General features: G+C 32.3%; 2 protein-coding genes across 4 annotated transcripts; both read right to left on the bottom strand.

The window, feature by feature from the left end:
• Window positions 1-2,693: 2,693 nt before the first annotated feature.
• Window positions 2,694-6,205, bottom strand: LOC105140163 (kelch repeat-containing protein At3g27220-like). The gene is made up of 7 exons (XM_011046873.1): window positions 5,913-6,205; window positions 5,575-5,763; window positions 5,166-5,395; window positions 4,254-4,421; window positions 3,984-4,089; window positions 3,662-3,868; window positions 2,694-3,042 (listed from the first exon to the last, which is right to left on the bottom strand). Exons 1-7 carry the CDS (start codon window positions 6,135-6,137, stop codon window positions 2,878-2,880), a joined length of 1,290 nt encoding a protein of 429 aa, XP_011045175.1. The 5' UTR covers window positions 6,138-6,205; the 3' UTR covers window positions 2,694-2,877.
• Window positions 6,206-13,790: 7,585 nt separating this feature from the next.
• LOC105140162 (cytochrome P450 CYP82D47-like) lies at window positions 13,791-16,142 on the bottom strand. 3 transcript variants are annotated; one of them, XM_011046871.1, is made up of 4 exons: window positions 15,034-16,142; window positions 14,757-14,786; window positions 14,041-14,676; window positions 13,791-13,913 (listed from the first exon to the last, which is right to left on the bottom strand). In XM_011046871.1, exons 1-3 carry the CDS (start codon window positions 15,994-15,996, stop codon window positions 14,044-14,046), a joined length of 1,626 nt encoding a protein of 541 aa, XP_011045173.1. In that variant the 5' UTR covers window positions 15,997-16,142; the 3' UTR covers window positions 13,791-13,913; window positions 14,041-14,043. The 3 variants fall into 3 exon arrangements, with proteins under 3 accessions (XP_011045173.1, XP_011045172.1, XP_011045174.1); XM_011046870.1 differs by lacking the exon at window positions 13,791-13,913 and having other exon boundaries at window positions 13,933-14,676; window positions 15,034-16,141; XM_011046872.1 differs by lacking the exons at window positions 13,791-13,913; window positions 14,757-14,786 and having other exon boundaries at window positions 13,933-14,676; window positions 15,034-16,125.
• Window positions 16,143-19,377: the final 3,235 nt, after the last annotated feature.

Below are 19,377 nucleotides of genomic sequence, written 5' to 3'. Positions count from 1 at the left end.
AAAAAATAACAATAAATTTTTTTGTTTTGTTTAGTATCAGGGATTATGAGGTTATACGTAACACGTATTCTTGATTTTAAAAGTTTCTTTGGTTTTAGATACACATATAATTAGATACCACAACATGATTTCATATTTTATCAGACAAAACAATGCAGCCTACCTTAGGTAGGGCGTAGTCGGAGTGCTAATACCTTCCCTTTATGCAACCAGTCTCCGTACCCAATCTCTAAAGACCAGTTAGGGTTCCTAGTTACCAGAATACTAGGTGGCGACTCCCATTCAATGTTTTCACTGATAAGAGACAAGAATTCCTTGTCTCTTCATATATTGCTAGAAATACACCACATCCCATCGTTAGCATGGATGGTGGATGATCGTCGCGACGCCGCACACGTGCGACAATAATTATTATGATAAAACATGATCAATTGTTGAATCTGAATTCTTCATATGAACTAGTATATATTTTGAATTGACTTCTGAATTAACAGTTTCTCATTTAATTGATGTCATGAGTTGAGCCTTGAAATATAAATATGTCTATTTGATTATGATTATGAATTTATGGTATACCAGTCAGAACATCCATGCTAAAAAGATAGTATTAGTCTTTGTGCACATTGTATCTGAACCCTAGTTAGTCGGGGGAGTAACCAACCTGTGTAAACTGATCATCCCATAGTATGGAACCTCATACTCATTGCATTTTGATTTTCTGATGAGCTTTACCTTATGATATTCTTGTTATGATCTATTTGAGAAACTTTTCTATAAAAACTTAGAGCCATAATTGTATATATATTCTCATTATTGTATTACCTCCTGTGCAATGGCGGAGGTAAGGAGGCTGGCAAGGGCCCCGACCCCTACACGAAAATGTTTTTTCTAGCCCCTCTCTTGAAATTTTAACTCCTTTAGAATAATTCTTTTAATTTGGACCCTTTTAATTTTTTTTCTTGCTCCACTTCTGCTCGTGTGTATATATTAAACGTTATCTACTCATTGAATTGAGACCTTACAGAAATTCATGGTTACAAAAGGATATAATGGAGATGATGGCTTCTTAAATTCTATGGTCTGGCATCAGATAACATAGTCATAATCCTTTTGCTTCTCCAGTGATCTCAGTGAAAAAGAAGAATAGCTAATGGAGACTTCGTGTGGACTCCATAGCACTTAAAAAACTGAATGTTAAAAACAAATTTCCTATACCTTTAATTGAGGAATTGCTTGAGGAACTAGTGAGTGCAACATTTTTATCTATGATTAACCTAAGAGCAGGCTATCAGAGATCATAATAAGCTCCGGAGACATATCCAAGACTGCATTTACAACTTATAATCCCCATTATGAGTTTTTGGCATCTCTCTTTCTCCCTCCCTGCTGTATGTTTATTTCTTATGTGCTTGTTTAATGTGTCCATCTCAACTTGGATAAACTTTCTGCAGAAACTATTGACAGATCTTGTGAAATAAGAAATTACTATGCAATCCTTGGGCTCATGGATTCCATGTAAGGAACGTGAACCAGGTCGTGAAATGGAGCCTCCCCACGTTGCAATTGATGGTTGCTTTCATGAATAATGATTTGACAGTTAAAACTAAGAGATATCATGTCTTTTGGATGAGGATGAAAAGTCTGTCGATCAAGTAAACACTAGTAGAATTGTTAATGCAACAAAAAGTACAGTGATAAGTGGTCGCTTGTCTTTTAGGGTAAAGCTCAAAAAGCTGATCTCAACTGTTACCATTTTTGAATTTGTGCTGGCATTTTAACAGAAAAAATTATTTTGGAAAGAATCAATAAAAGGGAAAAAATTACTGAAGATAGAAAAACCACATATCTTACAGGGATCCACATTTAATTTGAAAATCTTTGACTGGTCGCAGAACCTACATTTATAGTGGTTTCATGGTGTGAAAGGGGAGGTTTGAATGTCTTGCATCATTTGCTGATTTTTTTTCCTCCTCAAATCCGAACCCGTTCGTTAATCATTTTGCCTCGTGTCTTCAATCCTTTTGTTTTCTTGTTTCATAGGTAGGGATACTGTTCAGGGTAACCGATGAGTACTAGTTTCACAGCCTCTAGCAGGCCTTTAAGATGAAGTCATGTTTGTTCTATTCAACTGTCTGGAAGCTGTGTATCCATGTTGATAATTGATTCATAAGCATAGATTATCGGACGCTTCTTTCTACCTTGACTCTTGACATTTTTGCACTTGTTTTTACCTTATCTTCAGGGCAGTTACAGCGCTTTTGCACTTGTAACGGGAGATTTGACAACTGAAAAGAAAGAAAGAAAGAAAAAAATCCTTGGCATATTCGTGTATGTCTATAGATGACATGTTCATTCATGGCATATCGGCCAAATTGTAAATGCAGGGCTGGATAACCAAAGTTAACTGGACCTTGTTTCTGTGATTTGTGTTTGTAAATTCCTTCTTTTCGAAATGTGTTCATATATTCTCCAAGCTAAGAACTCTTATTCTTACTACGCAGTCTTGGATCCATTTCATTAATCAGTTTTCTTGGTGGTTTAGTTTGTGCTGCTATAGGTTCTGTATACGAGAACAATATGAAAGTTTGCACAATGTTGCCGGAAGACAGAAGAGTGTCTAAGATCTAGCCAACCGGTCAAACAGCCAACCAGGACCCCATTACTTAGCAGCAGAGCGGCAAAAAGGTTCGATATGAAAACAATAAAGTGTAATGATATTGATAATCGTAAAATGCGTAAATGGGTTGTACAAAAAGTGCTATTGAAAATGCACCAAAAGAGGATAAATTAATGCCTTTTCAATTTTAGGAAGAAGGCAAAGTCAAAATTGTAAGAGCTGTAATATTGTTGGAAGAGTAGCCAGGTTGACAAATTGATTCACAAGTGCAATTTGGTTCTCCACAGCTCTCCAATGACTTTCCTTGGCTGTGGATTATCTGGTCCTCTGTCACGCTGCCCTGATGTAAAGTACAACCAGCCATTCCAAAAACCAGCAAGGGTAGTCTTTATTCGGAAAGGAAGCTTTCCGATCACTGACCATGTCTGCAATTCAAAATGGACAGAAATTTTCAAATGTTTGCCCATTGTAATAACCATCTGTAGAAAACTGATATAAGAAATTTGTTTAACAGTCACCGACTTCTCTTGTATTTGTTCAAAGGAAAATTATTTACCACTAACACCTAAAATCTGGATTTTAGTGGGCTGTAAGTGAGCACATAAAGAAAGATTAGCTTAAGGAGTGGCCTTGTTGCAAGCGGGGTTGGCATTGCTCATTTATGCGAAATGCCATTGATGACAGATGACACCATTGCTTACAGAAACAAGGCCAACAGCACGCGTATCTGGTGAATAGCTGCTTACTTCTTTAGATTATAGAGGACATGAGTGTAGCACAACATAACGTATGAAGATAAGTTTTGATATTTTCCAACGCACAAAAGGAGACTGCTTTTGGGAGTTTTGATATTTTCCGAAGCACCAAGGAAAGAAGTGACTGCATCATCGACTCCTAAATGAGTCGACACAGCAAGAACGACCAGCTACTGTCGACTAAAGTGGTCCATGACAGGTATTCTATTGACCAAATTGACAGCTGAAAATACATGATATGAACATGAAGCATAATCCTTCTTAAGAGGGGAAAGGTGAAGACCAGTACCAGCGAGTCCAAATGGAATTGGAACACCTCTCCAACCAGCATCATCCTTTTCGTATTTGGGTGTTTTTCTGTAGTACCTCCAGTGATGATAATTGAGTTGTTGACAATTACCCAAGCACACTCAATATGGGAGTCGGGTTTTGGCATTTCAGGTAAAGTTTTCCACTTCATTTCATCATCTAGCATATAAACGTCGCCATAAACTACCTGAAACATTGCAGAGTCTGAAAACTTTATCATTTACCGCCAAAAATGACAGAGAAAGCACAGCTCGTTAAAATCCACTATGTTCTAATTAAAACAAAACGATCAACCTGTATACCTCTTTCCTTCGAGAACACTTGAAAATAGGCGACCCAGGTTTAGCCATGAAATCACCCTCTTGACCCCCAATGACAAAAAGCCGATCATTGACCACGATGCAGGCCCTGTCACCAAAGTGATATTCACGGTTAGAATACGGAAGATAATCACCGCATGATTAGAGTTGGGTGTGAAACATTTTCGCAGGAATGAATGATCCAGGCGAATTAACCCTCAGAACAGAATCTTTGTTTCCAATTTCAAACATAAATGAAGGCAGCAAGCAGACCTATGTGGTCCTCCACGGGGAATGGGTATTTCAGAGCGCCACTCCTCCAATGCTTTTCCATTCTTTACTGCAATACTCCAGTGATCCACACCAGGTGTGTGGCGATTTTCCTTGCTGCCACCCATCACATGCAGTCTGCCTCTCCATAATTGAGTTGCAGGTGCATACCTGAAAACTCATGTTAATAATATTCAAGGCATTGAGTACATAGCTTTGAAATATTCAGCTTCGGATAGACTGCTAGTAGACACATCTCCTATTTCACAGTTGCAATTCTTTCATGTTATCTAATGTCAATGCCAAACTACATTAGGTCCTGCTAGTACAGAAATAAATTTGATCCTTTGAGATCACAACTGTTACCTAGCATCAAAAGCTAAATTGATGTTGCTATGCATAAAGGAGTCAATCCACACAATGGCCTGTTGTGGTACCACACCTACCGCAGCTCATTATACATAATAAAAATCAGTTAACGGAAACCAATTTTCTTAAAAGAACTCCAATAAAGAATCAATAACTAAAAATTGGCAAGAAAATGATGATAAATTGGCGTTTGGGAACAGGGTTACGATGGAATCATTAAACCTGCATAGATGAACATGCACATCACATGAATATTTGAAAGAATCCGATGATTACAGGCTATCAGATTGTTCTCAGGAATGTGATGACAACACTTGTTTTCTCTAAATAAAAAGATCAACAACTCTCAAAACATGACAAATTAGCTGCCAAGGCAGTAAACACACAAATACAGGCACATGAAAGAGGTTCATTGGTCAAAACACTAGAAACAGGAATTAGCTTGATAATGAAACGGACTTGAAATAAGCAGTTGAAAATTCTGATCCCCAGATTGGATAAGAAAGTAAGTTCAACACTCATGGATTTCCTGCTCAAGTCAAGTACCTTGGTGCCGGTAATGGAGGCAATCGGTGCCATTTCCTTGTCTCAGTGTCCAGTGAAAAACAATTAGTTATGGCTGTCCTGCATTGAGCACCATATTGTCCCGAGACAATGTACACGTATCTCCCATCTGTTGCCACTCCCAAATGTGAATTTGCCATGTCTTTTGGGGTATCAAATTTGTCACACCATGTATTATCACTGAAATTGTATACATCAACATGAGAGTGTACCTATAAGATATAAACATCCAATCAGACAAGAAATAAAACACAAAAAATAAAAATCATTGATTTTAATCACAAAAATCTATTCCACGGTTTTATACGAAAGATTTTTGAAGCATTGTTGAAAATCAATCTTCAATTGGACTCGAAGGTAATAAATCAGGCAAAGCATGAAAAATTCTCACATGGTCAAGGTTTCTATATCCAACAAATACATAAAGAAGGTTCTTGATCTGCACTGAATAACCATCAAGACGAGGCACAGGTGCTGATGGCATCTGCTCCCATTCTAACTCCGGTGCTGGTAAATCAGCAAAAGTGGCAGAGAAGACTCTCCCTTCTACATTGCCATTTTTATCTTCAGAACCTTCTTTCTAAAGGAGAAAGAAAACAATGAGCATTCAATATCAATAACAAACATCATCAAATCAAACAAGATCAATATCCCAGTTGATAACCATACACATTGGATAGAATTCAAAAGTAACAAGAAAGAAGAAGACGACAAAGATCAATGTATTACCTGGTGGTCTTGGTTGGTGTGATTGTGACTGGCTACATTATTATCTGCAGATTTCTCAACAGCCCTGTTGAGGGATGCAATGGATTGATAAGTAAAAGAAATGGAAGAAGAAGAGGTCCCAAGAAAACGGGCAAAGAGAGCGATCCCTACAAGTGTTGCAAATGCCAGTGCAAACACCAACTTCATTAAACCATATTGCTTGTTATTAAACCCTAACTTAGACATTTTTGTCTGAATTCAAGAAAACAAAGAAAAGCTATTTTTATAGCAGCACATTGAAACACAGAACTTCTTTCGTAATCCATCGTCCATTCGACTGATTTGTTTCGAGAAGAGTTTCGGCGCCAATGGTTTTTAGTTAAAAACGTGTGGTATCGTTTTCTGTCCCTTTACGTGAGTGGTTTTTTTTAATTAATTTATTTAGAAAACAAATAGATAAAAAATAGAAGAAGTAAATAATATAGAAAAATTGATGAAAAAGAAGATATTATTTTAGAATAAAGTAATATTAAACCTAACACATTATTTTATAATAAAGAATAATTTTATAATTTTTTTTTTTATGTTACCTAGTAGACTAGTGAAGACTGGAAAAATTAAAAATAAATAAATTCAATCTTTTTATTTTTAGTGATTTAATGACTTACACTTCTTAGTATTAAAAAGGTAATGAAAAGGATGATGAATTGACGAATTCATTCTAAAAAATGAAATTCCATGAAAAGAGTTTGAAATTTTTATTTTGCTCAAAAACACAGATTTAAGTTCAAGAAATGTTTTTTTGGAATATTTCAAAAATATCTTGGATTGATTTTATATTGTTTTCAGCTTATAAAATAGATTTTTTAATTAATTTTTTAGGTTTTTCCAGATAAAAACAAGTTAAAATAGAGGTTTTAGATCCAAAAACCTAGAATTTAACTTTTTTACTATAGCTGCTGTCAAGAAATTGAATTAGATTATGATGAATTGTTGATCTTATTTTAAAAACAATTAAGCCAACGACACGTTTTTCGCTCATTTAAGAGAAAAAAAGTCTAGGCATATAATCTTGACATTATAGTCCTAAGAATGTCAGGCCGACTCTTTTTGGGCAAGATATGTTGCCTAATCATCCCAATCCCAACACTCGGCTTTTTGCCCTTCGAAAATTTTCTTTTTCTTTTTTAATTTGTAAGATTGAATAAGATTAACTATGAAAAAAATAATTAAAATGTTATTTAATTTTTTTCATAAGATAATAATTTATTTATAATGGTATTAACAATTACTTTTTGAATTATTATATATAAGACTAATAAGAAAAATTTATAAAATAATATGCTCATAAATATTAATTGATAATGAAACATCTATTTTATTATTCTGTATCATAAACTTTTCACATGAATTTTTCAGAGTAATTATTCTTTCATTTTTTCTTTTATTACAAATTATAAATTATCAATTCATGATTTTTTCTATTTTTTATTGAATATTATTTTTTAGATTATAATAAGTTTTTGTTTAAAAGAAATGATTTTTATAAAAAAATATTTTCTTAAAAAAAAAGAACAAGAAAAGATATTTTTGATTCAAAAGATAAATTTTCTAATACAATCAAAGAAATGTTAGATTTGAATTTTGATGTCAAATCACATATTATCCAGTTTTATGCCATTAAACATAAATCTAAATCAAACCGTTGGGTTAAGCTGAAACTTCACCAGAAAATTCCAGAGATATTTTTATATGTTAGGTATACTTTCAAGTTAATTAGAATTCAAGAAAACCTTGTAATAGAGGTCAAAACATGTTATATGAATTTTATTATTTATTTATTTTGACTTTTAGACTTCTTATTTTTCAAGGATTCTTTTTTCAATAAGAATGTGACAACTTGTTTTAGAAATTTTTTTAATTTTACAATAATCTTTAATGGGCTGTGACATAATTTACAAGTGTGGCGATTATAAATTAATGTTCAAAAATCATTTTCTTACAAGGATTTCTTATTCATCTATCTACATAAGAAAATAAGGACTCATGGTATTTAATAACATATTTGTTATATTATTCTGAGTTTCCTAATCCTACAAGGAATATTAAAAGGAATATTAAAGGAAGATATCAAGGATTTTTATATTTTGAGATGATTCTTTAAAATTAAAATTAATTATCCTAAACAAATAAGGAAACTAAAGGGAGGCAACTTCAACAATTGATTTCCTAGCTTATCTTGGACATCTAAAGGTGGCAACAAAAACCCTAGTGTTTCTAGGATGAGAAATTCATTCATGATATTATTTAAATTAGGAAATTTATCTATCTTAGGTTATTTTATTTAATTAGGTGTAACAACTTTAGTTTATATGATATATTTGTTTATTTTTATTATTTTCTTCATGTTTGGGCTTAATTAATACTTGGTTTTTAATTAATATCAAATGATTGTTTAGTTAGTATTCTAGGCTTATCAATAACGTTGATGCTTTAAGATAAGTTTTTATTATATAAAACTCCTGTTAGATTTTTTTGGCTTTTTGGGATTATATTTCAATCTGGATTGTGGGTTGTAAGACCTTATTATCACGAGGTTCTTATCATTTTCCATTCCTTAATCCATATGATTGAGATTTTTATAAATATTTATTTTAATGATCTTTAGTTTTTAATTTAAAAACATGCTAATAATAGAAAAAAGATATGCTTTTGTAAAAATAAAAACAATGCCTTGAAAAAAATTGAAAATTTATCCTAATAAAAAATATATATACTATTACTTTAATAAGAAATATCTACTTGCATTATAATATAAAAAATAAAAATTAATTTTAAAAACTACCATGGAAAAAAAAACTTGTAATTTATTAAAAAGAAATGCTACAAATAGAAAATCTATAATATTGTGGAAAGAGGAATTATTTAGTTGATAAATTAAAAGCTTTTGAATCACATCAGTAATGCATTAATAAATTAGTTTATCTATTTTGTATGAAAAAAGATCTAATCTATTTCATTGAATTCCATAAAAACTCTGAATTTAAATGTGTTTGAGCTAAAACATCATTATAACAGGTGATCTCCTAGAAATTACTGTGCATCCCAATCCACATACAAGTGTGCGATCATTGTTAGATCTCAAGCTCACGGGCTCTCTAAACGCTCACCTATAGGTGGTGTCCAGGAGTGTGTCCACAACATGAAAAAAAAAAAAAGATTAGATTAAATTAATAAGAATAACTTCAAGGCAAGAGAGACTTGCTCGTTTAGCCATTGATGAATAACTTGTTTTTTTTCTATTGTCCTTAGAGAGCATGGATGTAACAAAGTATGTATATGACATGAACCTATTTAATATTTGACCATTTAATTAGCAATATTGATGCGTGGAAAAGCTCAAAATACAATAAAAATTTATGAAATCAGCATAATTGATAAGTAAAAAATATTGTAAACACAAACTTTAAATTTACAATTTTATTATATGAAAATAAAGTCTAATAAAGTCTGTTCTTTAAAAAGGTTTACAATGCATTTAAATAGGTTAGAAAAATGATATATACTTGCTAATTGAATCATAATCCTAAAACATAAAAGAAAATAATATAAAATAACATAAGAAATTTGGAAAAAAATCAAGGAAAATTATCATTCTCATGTTCCCAAAAAAGCTTTAATAACAATATAGGTTACTCACTCTGAAAGCCAGTAATATTAGTTCTTAATGAAACTTTGACCAGCATAAGAAATCTGGAAAAAAATCAAGGAAAATTAGCATTCTCATGTTCCCAAAAAAGTTTTAATAACAATATAGGCTACTTACTCTGAAAGCCAATAATATTAGTTCTTAATGAAACTTTGACCTAAATTTGAAAGTGCACAAGTTAGGCTAACCAATCACCGACTTGTCCTATCTTGCATGAAGAACAACATTCCACCTCATAACTTGGCCTTGCTTAAGATACTGGTGGTTTTGAGATTATTAATATGGCCTACGCTACTGAAGATAGATAATGATATAGATATCTTTATAATTATAAGGAAATTAGGCATATTGTAAAATATCATAGTAAGAAAATTTTCAATTATTGCAAAAATAAAGGTTATATTTTTATGATTGTTCTATTCACCTTTAGAATCGATCCACTTCTACTTTTTATGTTGTTGTACAATTTATTTTTATGCCTATATCTTCTACACAACCTGTTCTTTCAAGTTTTTCTTCTAATAGTTCTCTCGATCAGGTTCATTATATGATTATTTTTGCTCCTTTTGCTCTTAGTCTATAAGGTAAGAAACATATTCTTACTTCCATTAGTTAATTGATTATGCAGTTTCCAATCACATGACTGGTAATCCGATTGCTTTACATAATATTAATACGTATGATTGTAAACAACATGTTCAAATCACCGATGACAGTACTCTTTCTATTACAATGATTGTCAACTTGGGATCTTTCTTTACTAATGTTGTTGTGACTTCTAATTTATCTTATAATCTCACTTTAGTTGGATAATTAGTAGAAAAAAAATTATTATTTTTTTATTTTGATCATTGTAGTTAGTGTATGCAGGTCAAGTGTCAGGAGAAGAAATAACAATGGGGCCTAAAGTGGGATATTTTTTTTCATTTTCAATCTTTTTTTCTTTTCTCATTCAATTGCTATTGGTTATTTTATAATTGTTAATAAAATAGCCAACTTTGGCATAATAATTTGAATTATCCTAACTCCATAATTCTAACACATCTTATGAAACATGCTTATTTGAATAATACCAATAAGTTTCTTTATTTTCATTTGAATGTGCTCTTTGTAAACTTGGTAAAACCAAGTTTTTACCCCTTTCTTTATAAAGTAGTCATGCTTCTATATGTTTTGAAATTATTCATTCTGATGTTTATGGTATGAGTCATGTTTTTTCTCATACTCATTAAATGTATTTTGTGACATTTATTTTCTTATACTTAATATATATATTTTGTGACATTTATTGATGATTACAATCATTTTACAAAAGTTTATTTTCTTCGTTCTAAAGTTGATGCATTCCTAACCTTATAAAATTTTATTGTCTATATAGAAACCTAATTTTATATGTATATTATGATCTTATGCTCAAATTCTAGGGGAGTTGCATGTCTCATTTTTTTCAATCTTTTCTCCAACAAAATATTATTATTTCTCAGCGTTCATTTTCTTACATTCCTTAACATAATAGTGTTGCTGAGTGTAAGAATCATAATATTTTAGATGTTCATACATTGATACTTGAATCTTTAGTTTCTTTTAGATTTTACATAGAAGGCTTATCTACAGCTATATATTTGATTAATCATTTCCCTTCTCTAATTTTACAACTTAATTCTCCATATTCTTGTTTATTTGGTGTTTCTCTTGATTATAATTCTCTATATGTTTTTTGTTGTATTTGTTTTGTTCGTTTACCTCTATTAAACATCATAAACTTGTTGCTCAATCTGTTCAATATGCTTTTATTGGTTGTAGTGACTCCAAGGTTTGTATGTTATGATGTAGAAACTAAGCTTTATATTTCTTAGAATGTGATTATTTTTTAAATGAATATTTCATCTTATCCTAATTTTATGTCTTCCTTTATTTCACTTCCTCGTTTTGATGATGTGTTTAGTACTTCTTCTCATTTTAAGTCAGTATTATGTATTATAGATGTCACCCACTGTCTCTTTATTCTTCAAAATCATTGTATGATTTTATCATGAATACTCTTGCTAGTCTACTAGGGTTTTCTGACCCTTGGGTTGGTATGATTTTTTTTTTTTTTTGCTCTTCAAGCTACTCTTGATAATACTTTTGTGCCTAAATCTTATTCCTAGGCTCTTACTCAAGAGTGTTGGCTTCAAACTATATAGGATAAACTTTAAACTCTTCAAGACATCACCCCTTATCCTATTAAAGTTAAACTTATTAGGTGTAAATAGATATACACCATTAAAATATATGATGATGGTTCTATCAAGAGACATAAAACTTATTTGGTGGAACATGAGAATTGACAAAAGTATAGACTTGAGAAAATGACTATTGTCTATACTGTTATGGCCATTATTGTTTATAAATAATGGTTATTTCATTAGATGGATATGAAAGATGGATTTTTACATGGTGATCTAAAGGAAGAAATCTTTATGTCTCCTTTTTCTGATTTGTTTTCTTCTTTTTTTTTCAAGGTTTGTCGTTTAAAATGATCTCTATATGGTTTAAAGCAAGCAACATAAGCATGGTTTGGGAAGTTTTATATTAATCTATTAGATTTCACATTTATTCAGAGTTAGCATGATTCTTTTATTTTTTTATTTTTTTTCCATACCGTCCTTGGGATTGTTATACTTTTTATGTATACTGATGATATTGTGATTACTGGATCTAACCTTCAATTAATTGACCAACTCCAACAACACCTCAAATATTCCTTTATTATGAAAGATCTTGGTGCCTATATTTTCTTAGACTTCAAGTTCAACATTGTCTAAATGGCACACTCTTACATGAATATAAGTATACCTAAGAACTTTTTTCATTAACTAGCCTTCAAGACAATAATTCAACTCTTAAATTATATAATCCTTTAATGTATTGATAACTGGTGGACAGTTCAAATATTTGACCATTACTCAACTTGATATATCATTTATTGTTCAATAGGTTAGTTTCTGTAGGCTTCATGTCATACATATTTGGCTATTGTTTTTTTATCTTCTTCGATAACTTAAAGGAACATCTAGTTTTGTTCTTCCCTTCCAAGAAGTCTTTATATTTGGTAGGCTTTAGTAATCCTGATTCAGATGGTTGTGTGGATACTTGCCGTTTTATTGTGAGTTGGTATATGTTTCTTAGCAATGCTCTCATTTCTTGAAAGAGTAAGAAGCAAGCTTGTGTCTCCAAGTCATCCACTAAGTATGAATATCAAGTTATGTCACGTGCTTATTCTAAAATTGTATGTCTTCATCGGTTGTTAGGTGAACTTAAAGTTTTACAACTTACTTCATTCCTCTTCATATTGATAATACTAGTGTTATTTAGATTATTATCAATTCTGTTTTTTATAAGCACACTAAACATATTAAAGTAGATTCTCATTCCATTTGTGAAGCCAAAAGATTATTGTTTTATACATTTCTACTAAACATCAAATTGTTGTTATTTTCACCGAGGCTCTCTCTAGTAGTCACTATCAATTTTTGATTGACAAATTGATATTTGTAGATCGCTAACGTCAATAAGCAAAGATAGCAAAATTGATGGTTTCTTATGTGTTACTTATCTAGTCTCTCTCTCTCTCTCTCTCTCTCTCTCTCTCTCTCTCTCTATATATATATATATATATATATATATATATATATATTGTAGCTCCTAACTCCACTGAAAAGCAACCATTAATAGTACTCTACAAGGTAAGAGTAAAGCCTATCAATATATTTACCTTGTATATCTTGTAGAGTACTATTAATGGTTGATTTTCAGTCGAGTAAGGAGCTACAATTTCGATATATATATATATTTTGACAGGCTTTACTCTTACCTTGTAGAGTCATTTTTAGTTGAGTAAGGAGCTACAATTTCAATATATAAAGAAGCAACTCTCACAGGTTGATAGATTCAGACCAAAAACCTTATTGGCATATAGAACATTTCTGGGTTCAAGGATCTCTTTGCTGCCAAGATTAATAAAAGCTGGCTGGTGTTCTTCTCGTGGATAAAAAAGGTTTACGGTTATCATGAATACCAAATTCATGCACTGTTTTTTTGTTCATGTACTGGTTTTTTATTTATGTTGGTCCTTTAAGTTTAATGTATTAAATCTGTAATTTTACTGGACCATTTTCTCTTTGGTCCAAGTAACTCTTTAATCCAAGTTAATAAAACTGAGATCACATTCAAATAAATAAATAACATTCATGGACATTGCCCTATCAAGAAACATGCAACATAACATAGCTGGAGACGAGATAGATTGTGTTGCCTCAGCTTTGCGTTAGCTGGATCATGAAGAGTGTGTTCGAGAATTCAAAATAGCTTCAAATCATATAAATACACAAACTTCAATCCAAATAATAAACATATAAATACGCAAACAAGTAGCACGCATTGTTGTCTTAACTTTACCATTTAGCACTCATAGTAGTAGAGTTCAGGAGAGAGGCGTGGGGTGATATGAATTTCCAAAGGAGTCGCCTTAGGCAAGGTTATAGCTACGCCCTCTGTCATGTCCACTGATTCACCCCTTGGTGTTTTCATGTCAAAACCCTGAAGCAATCTGGCAAACGTCAAATGAAGCACTTGCAATGCAAATGTGATACCAGGACAAGACCGTCTTCCCGAGCCAAATGGAATCAACTCAAAATGGTGACCTAAAACATCTAAATTTGCGTGATCATTGAGAAATCTTTCTGGCATATATTCATCAGGATTAGACCACAAATTTGGGTCCCGATGCAGCTTCCATAAATTTGTAAACAGACGAGTGCCCTTTGGCATGTGATATCCGGCAACACAAAAATCTTCTGTTGCCTCATGTGGAACTGACAAAGGACCTGGTGGGTACAAGCGCAATGTCTCTTTGATAATGGCTTGGATGTACACTAAGTTCCCAATATCAGAGTCCTCTGCCCATCTTTCCCTGCCAACTTTGAGGTCTAGCTCTTCTTGGGCAAGCTGCAATGACCGTCTATTGTTCAACAAATTGGATAAGATCCATGTCAGGGTGATAGATGTGGTATCGGCACCTGCTATGATAAGAGTCTACACCATAGAATTAAAGCATCGTGAGAATCAAGCCTTTCTGACAAATAGAAGAGTTGCAATTCGCAGCTAGATTTAACCTGCTCATGTAGAAATAACACATCCTGGTCCTAGACACGCAATGGAATTTACCAATATCAGAACCAAGTAAAATTTACTTCATCACAATTTAAGGATAATTTTAGCGGGACAAGAATTGTTTCTCTAAACCCAAACTCAGTTCGATGGTTTCGCACGAAGGAACTACATGTACTTATGGGCCTATAATTCGAAGAAATCATGCTATATGAGTTTGCTAGCAAAAAAAAAGCAACTTGTAGCTATAAGCTAAATGCCAGCATAAATTAGAGACCATACCATTGCTGTTGCCTTGATAATTGTTTCGCGAGAATAGCCAGACATGGAATCATCCAGTAGGGATAGCATCACATCTATGAAGTCGTCGTCGTCCATTTTGTTAGTGTTCTCAGTACTCTCGAGCCTCTTCAATTTATGTTCTTGAATCCAACTTTCCATAAGGGAATCCAGTTCCCTCGAAAGACGCTTCATAGTTTTCACGGATCCAAGAAAATTATTAATCCATCCAAGAAATGGAATTAAATCCGAAGGGACAAAGACACCGGAAATATACATGAACTCCTTCATGAGTTTTCCAATACGTTTTCCTTCTTCTTTTTCAGCTTCCGTACTACTGAAGTATCTCTTTCCTGCAATCATTCTTGTGATCATATTTATTGTCATCCGCTCAAAACATTCACTAATGACTATCTTGGTCGAGCCTTGCTTATTGCTCTTGCTGAGCAAGTACAAGTCATTGATCAAGGTATTCACCTCTGAGACCTGAACATGCCTCAAAGACTTGAGCCTATGGCTGGAAAGGAGTTGAATCGTGACTATCTTACGCATTTCACGCCAAAAAGGACCCGAATTTGTGAAACCAAATGCTGCATAATTGTAGCTTAGGTACTCCCCGTGACTTGATCTTGGCCTGGATGATAAAATCCTATCATGTGTTGTGAAGCACTCCTTAATTGCCTCAAGATTGCTAACCACAACTGTAGGGTGCTTTCCCAGCCGAATTGTGAAGATGGGACCATATTTATCTGCTATGGCAGCCAATGTTCGAGCAAGCGTCTTTTGTGCCCCTAATAGATGGAGATGGCCTATAAGTGGCAACGCACCAGATGGTTCAGGTGCCTGCAAACCCTTTTCAGTTTTGCGCCTACTCTCTCTCACCCTGCGTAAAGTGTACCACAGAACTAATGCTAAAACCGTTGAAATCGCTAATAGATGAAAAGAGAAACCCATGAAAACCAGCATAGTGTTGGAGTTTGAGGGTTATAATTTGTCTAGTTAAATCACCATTTCATCTCCCCTTCAAGCTAGAAATAAAAGAAGGAAAAAGACTAGTAAGACTAATTGATAGCCAGCCACTTTGACCAAAAAAAAAGTAAACGTTGCAAGTTCAGTTTGATTGGACGCTATCAAGACTTTTGAGTCCTGTGGAATTCATGGGTCCATTAGTCGATTTAGGTTGCAGTCATTGTCATGACTTTACCTTCTTCTTGGTTGATATCTTTGCACTCACCTTCTACTTTTCCATGGGGCTATTATTTTTCTCTGGTTAAAAATTTTGATGCACAACATTTCACCATCGTCTCATGTTTTCTGGCTTACCTGTTGGGTCGTGCCTGCGTTTTCTAGTTCTTAGCTGGAACCACAGCATAAATTGCAGTTGCTGTAACTTTCTTTAAGGAGCTGGAAGAGCACCATCCATTCATTCAAGAACTTTGTTTTTGGTGGTAGAGAATTTCAGTGGAGGATAAACGTTGCTGATGCCTTTGAAATTAAAATAAAATATCTCAATCACTTTTAAGAATAAACAAAATAAGCCCACCTAGATGATAGTTATTATTAGTTAATTGACATGCAATTCACACTGAATCAGATTTTTAAAAATATAAAAAAATATTAAGATTATCTGAATTATTTTTTTTTTGACAATATCATTAAACTTCATAAAGATTACCTAAATTTTTTTTTGACAATATCATTAAACTTCATAAATTGAATGATTAATAATTATGTGGTTTGAATTTAAAAAAACAAAAAAAAAACTCTATAACCTAGAATGCAGGATAAATCTACTTATTGCCACGAATACTCCTCACTCAAACCATATTGAAAACCCTAAGACAATAACCTCACTCTCCAAGAAATTGGTACGAGGTCTTACTAATGTTATATGCATAGCTCTCTAAAAGATGAACTAAGTTTCTCTAGTGTTATATGCAACACTTTTTAGGGGATGAACTTGAAATTTCAGTTTTATGTACACAACTCTCAAGGGATGAATTTGATCTCCCTATTGCAATATACCCACTTTTCAATTGATGAACTTGGTCTCCCCATGGCAATAGTCTCACTCTTCAAGGGATTGGTATGAGGTTTTCTCAGTGTTATATGTACTACTATCCAGGGGATGAACTTGATCTCCCAAGTACTTTATGCACCACTCTCCAATTGATAGAATTGGTCTCCCTATAACAAAAACCTCACTCTCTAAGAAATGAACTTGGTCTTTCCATAACAATAGCCTCGCTCTCCAAGGGATTGATACAATGTCTTCTTTGTGCCATTTGCATAACTTTTTATTAGATAAATTTGATCTTCCTAAGGCAATACTCCAACTCCAAAGAAAGAACTTAACCCCTTAAGGTAACAATCTTGCTCTCCAAAAAATAGATCATAGATCTTCTTAATATAATGACAACACCCTCCAGTTACCACTCTTTAATAAGGAACTCTCATGCACCATAAAAAAAATAATCATGATGATCACTCTTCAAGAAAAGGCTTTTAAGCCCTCTAATAATGCTCGTAAAGTCATAAACTTCCACTATTCAAAAAACTTATAATCACTTAAAAATTTCTTAGTATAAATTCATTCTCATTAGATTTCATACGGCTACCTAGGAATTAGGAATTTTTATAAATGATGGGCATGGTGCCCTCTATTTCTTAAAAATTTTCTTAGTATAGATTGTTGGAATTTTTTGTCCAAAAGAATTTTTTTAGTCCAAATACACATTTTCTTGTCTTTTTTTTCCAACTTACTCCTCCTTTTTATACAAGCAAAACTCACCACTCTACCCAAGCTGAAAATTAATTAAAGTATTTGTATATTATTATATCTCAAAGATTGGGAGATTACTAATGAACCAAGATTTTATCAATATATTTTTATATATCTATTTCAAAAATGTTAGATAAAAAAAGCGATACACGTACAATTTTTTTGTGCACTTTTTTCAGCTTACACCCTTTTTTATGCAAGCAAAACTCGTTACTTTACCCGAATTAGAAATTAATTAAAGTTTTCATGTATTATTATTTTTCAAATATTGGAGGCTACTGATGAACCAAGATTTTATCAGTATATTTTTTATTTTTTTCAAAAAAAATCAGATCAAGAAAACATACGAGTATAATTTTTTTAAATTCTCGGGCACAATAGGTTGGCACACACTAGCACCAAACACACCTAGTGAAGACATACTAGGTTTAGCCTAAGCTAGCTCAAATGCAGCTGGGTCTGGCTAAAAATAGACCAAAAAATTATTGGGTCTGGTGCTGATCGGACTTGTTGAGTCTGGCAATGTCCATACCTAACCACATCTAGACCAGATAGAGCGTTAAGCCTAGGCATGCTGGACTAACAACAGCTACTAGGTCTAGTAGCTTGCCTTACATATGACTCCCAAAATTGTCAAGCCCTAAGAGCCTAATGCATGGCCAGATTCGCTACACTCATGGATTCAAATATAATAATTGAATCTAAGGCCATTGAATTCAATAGATTTTTATATAAAATCTTAGAGGAACTATTTCTCAACAAATAGATTTATTAAAGTCTCTTGTGACCTTTCATGTTTTTATTTTTTGTTGTATAGAATAAATAGAATATAACATACAATACAACTCAAAATATCATAAATGTAAAATTACACTATAACCTCTTTGCTCCTTAAAAAAAAAAAGACTCGTGAGCTATAAATACACCATAAATTCTTTAAAATAAAAATTTGTAATCTTCGTTCTCTACATATTTGAGAGCATCTATCTTTAAAATATTATATTTTCTCTCTTTATAAAGATACTTAAGTATATGGAAGTCCTCACATCCACTAAGAAATTAATGATTAAATAAATACAAGCTACCAATCATCTTGACTAAAAAAAATGATGAGGTTACTAGGATCAATTGATTAACTGATTATCCAACTTAAAAGCTTTATTTCTAAGCTAATGGAATTCATGGGGACTTCATAAGATTACATGTAATAAAATAACTAGGATTAAAATACCTTTTTTTTTTATAAGAAAGACTAAATAATTTTTTAATAAAACTAAAATAATTAATTTATACACTAACCTCATTATTCCATTGTGTATCAAAAATCAATTATTTAGATAGATTTAATTTCTTGATAAATGTTTCACTAGTTAGAAAATGAAAATGAAAACTAAAATATCTTTATCATAAGAAATATTAAAAATATTATTTTTTAAAATTTTGTATAATTTTCATGTAGGCATAATTAAAAGTAAAAACAATGTTTTTCATATCATATTATTATTAGATAGTTTAATGACTTTTTTGGTTGAAAACCCATAAACAAAAAAGTAGCTTTATTTTTC

Source organism: Populus euphratica, unplaced genomic scaffold, assembly GCF_000495115.2.
Source record: "Populus euphratica unplaced genomic scaffold, PopEup_1.0 scaffold256.1, whole genome shotgun sequence".
Taxonomy (NCBI): Eukaryota; Viridiplantae; Streptophyta; class Magnoliopsida; order Malpighiales; family Salicaceae; genus Populus; species Populus euphratica.
This window is presented reverse-complemented; position numbering and strand designations above follow the sequence as displayed.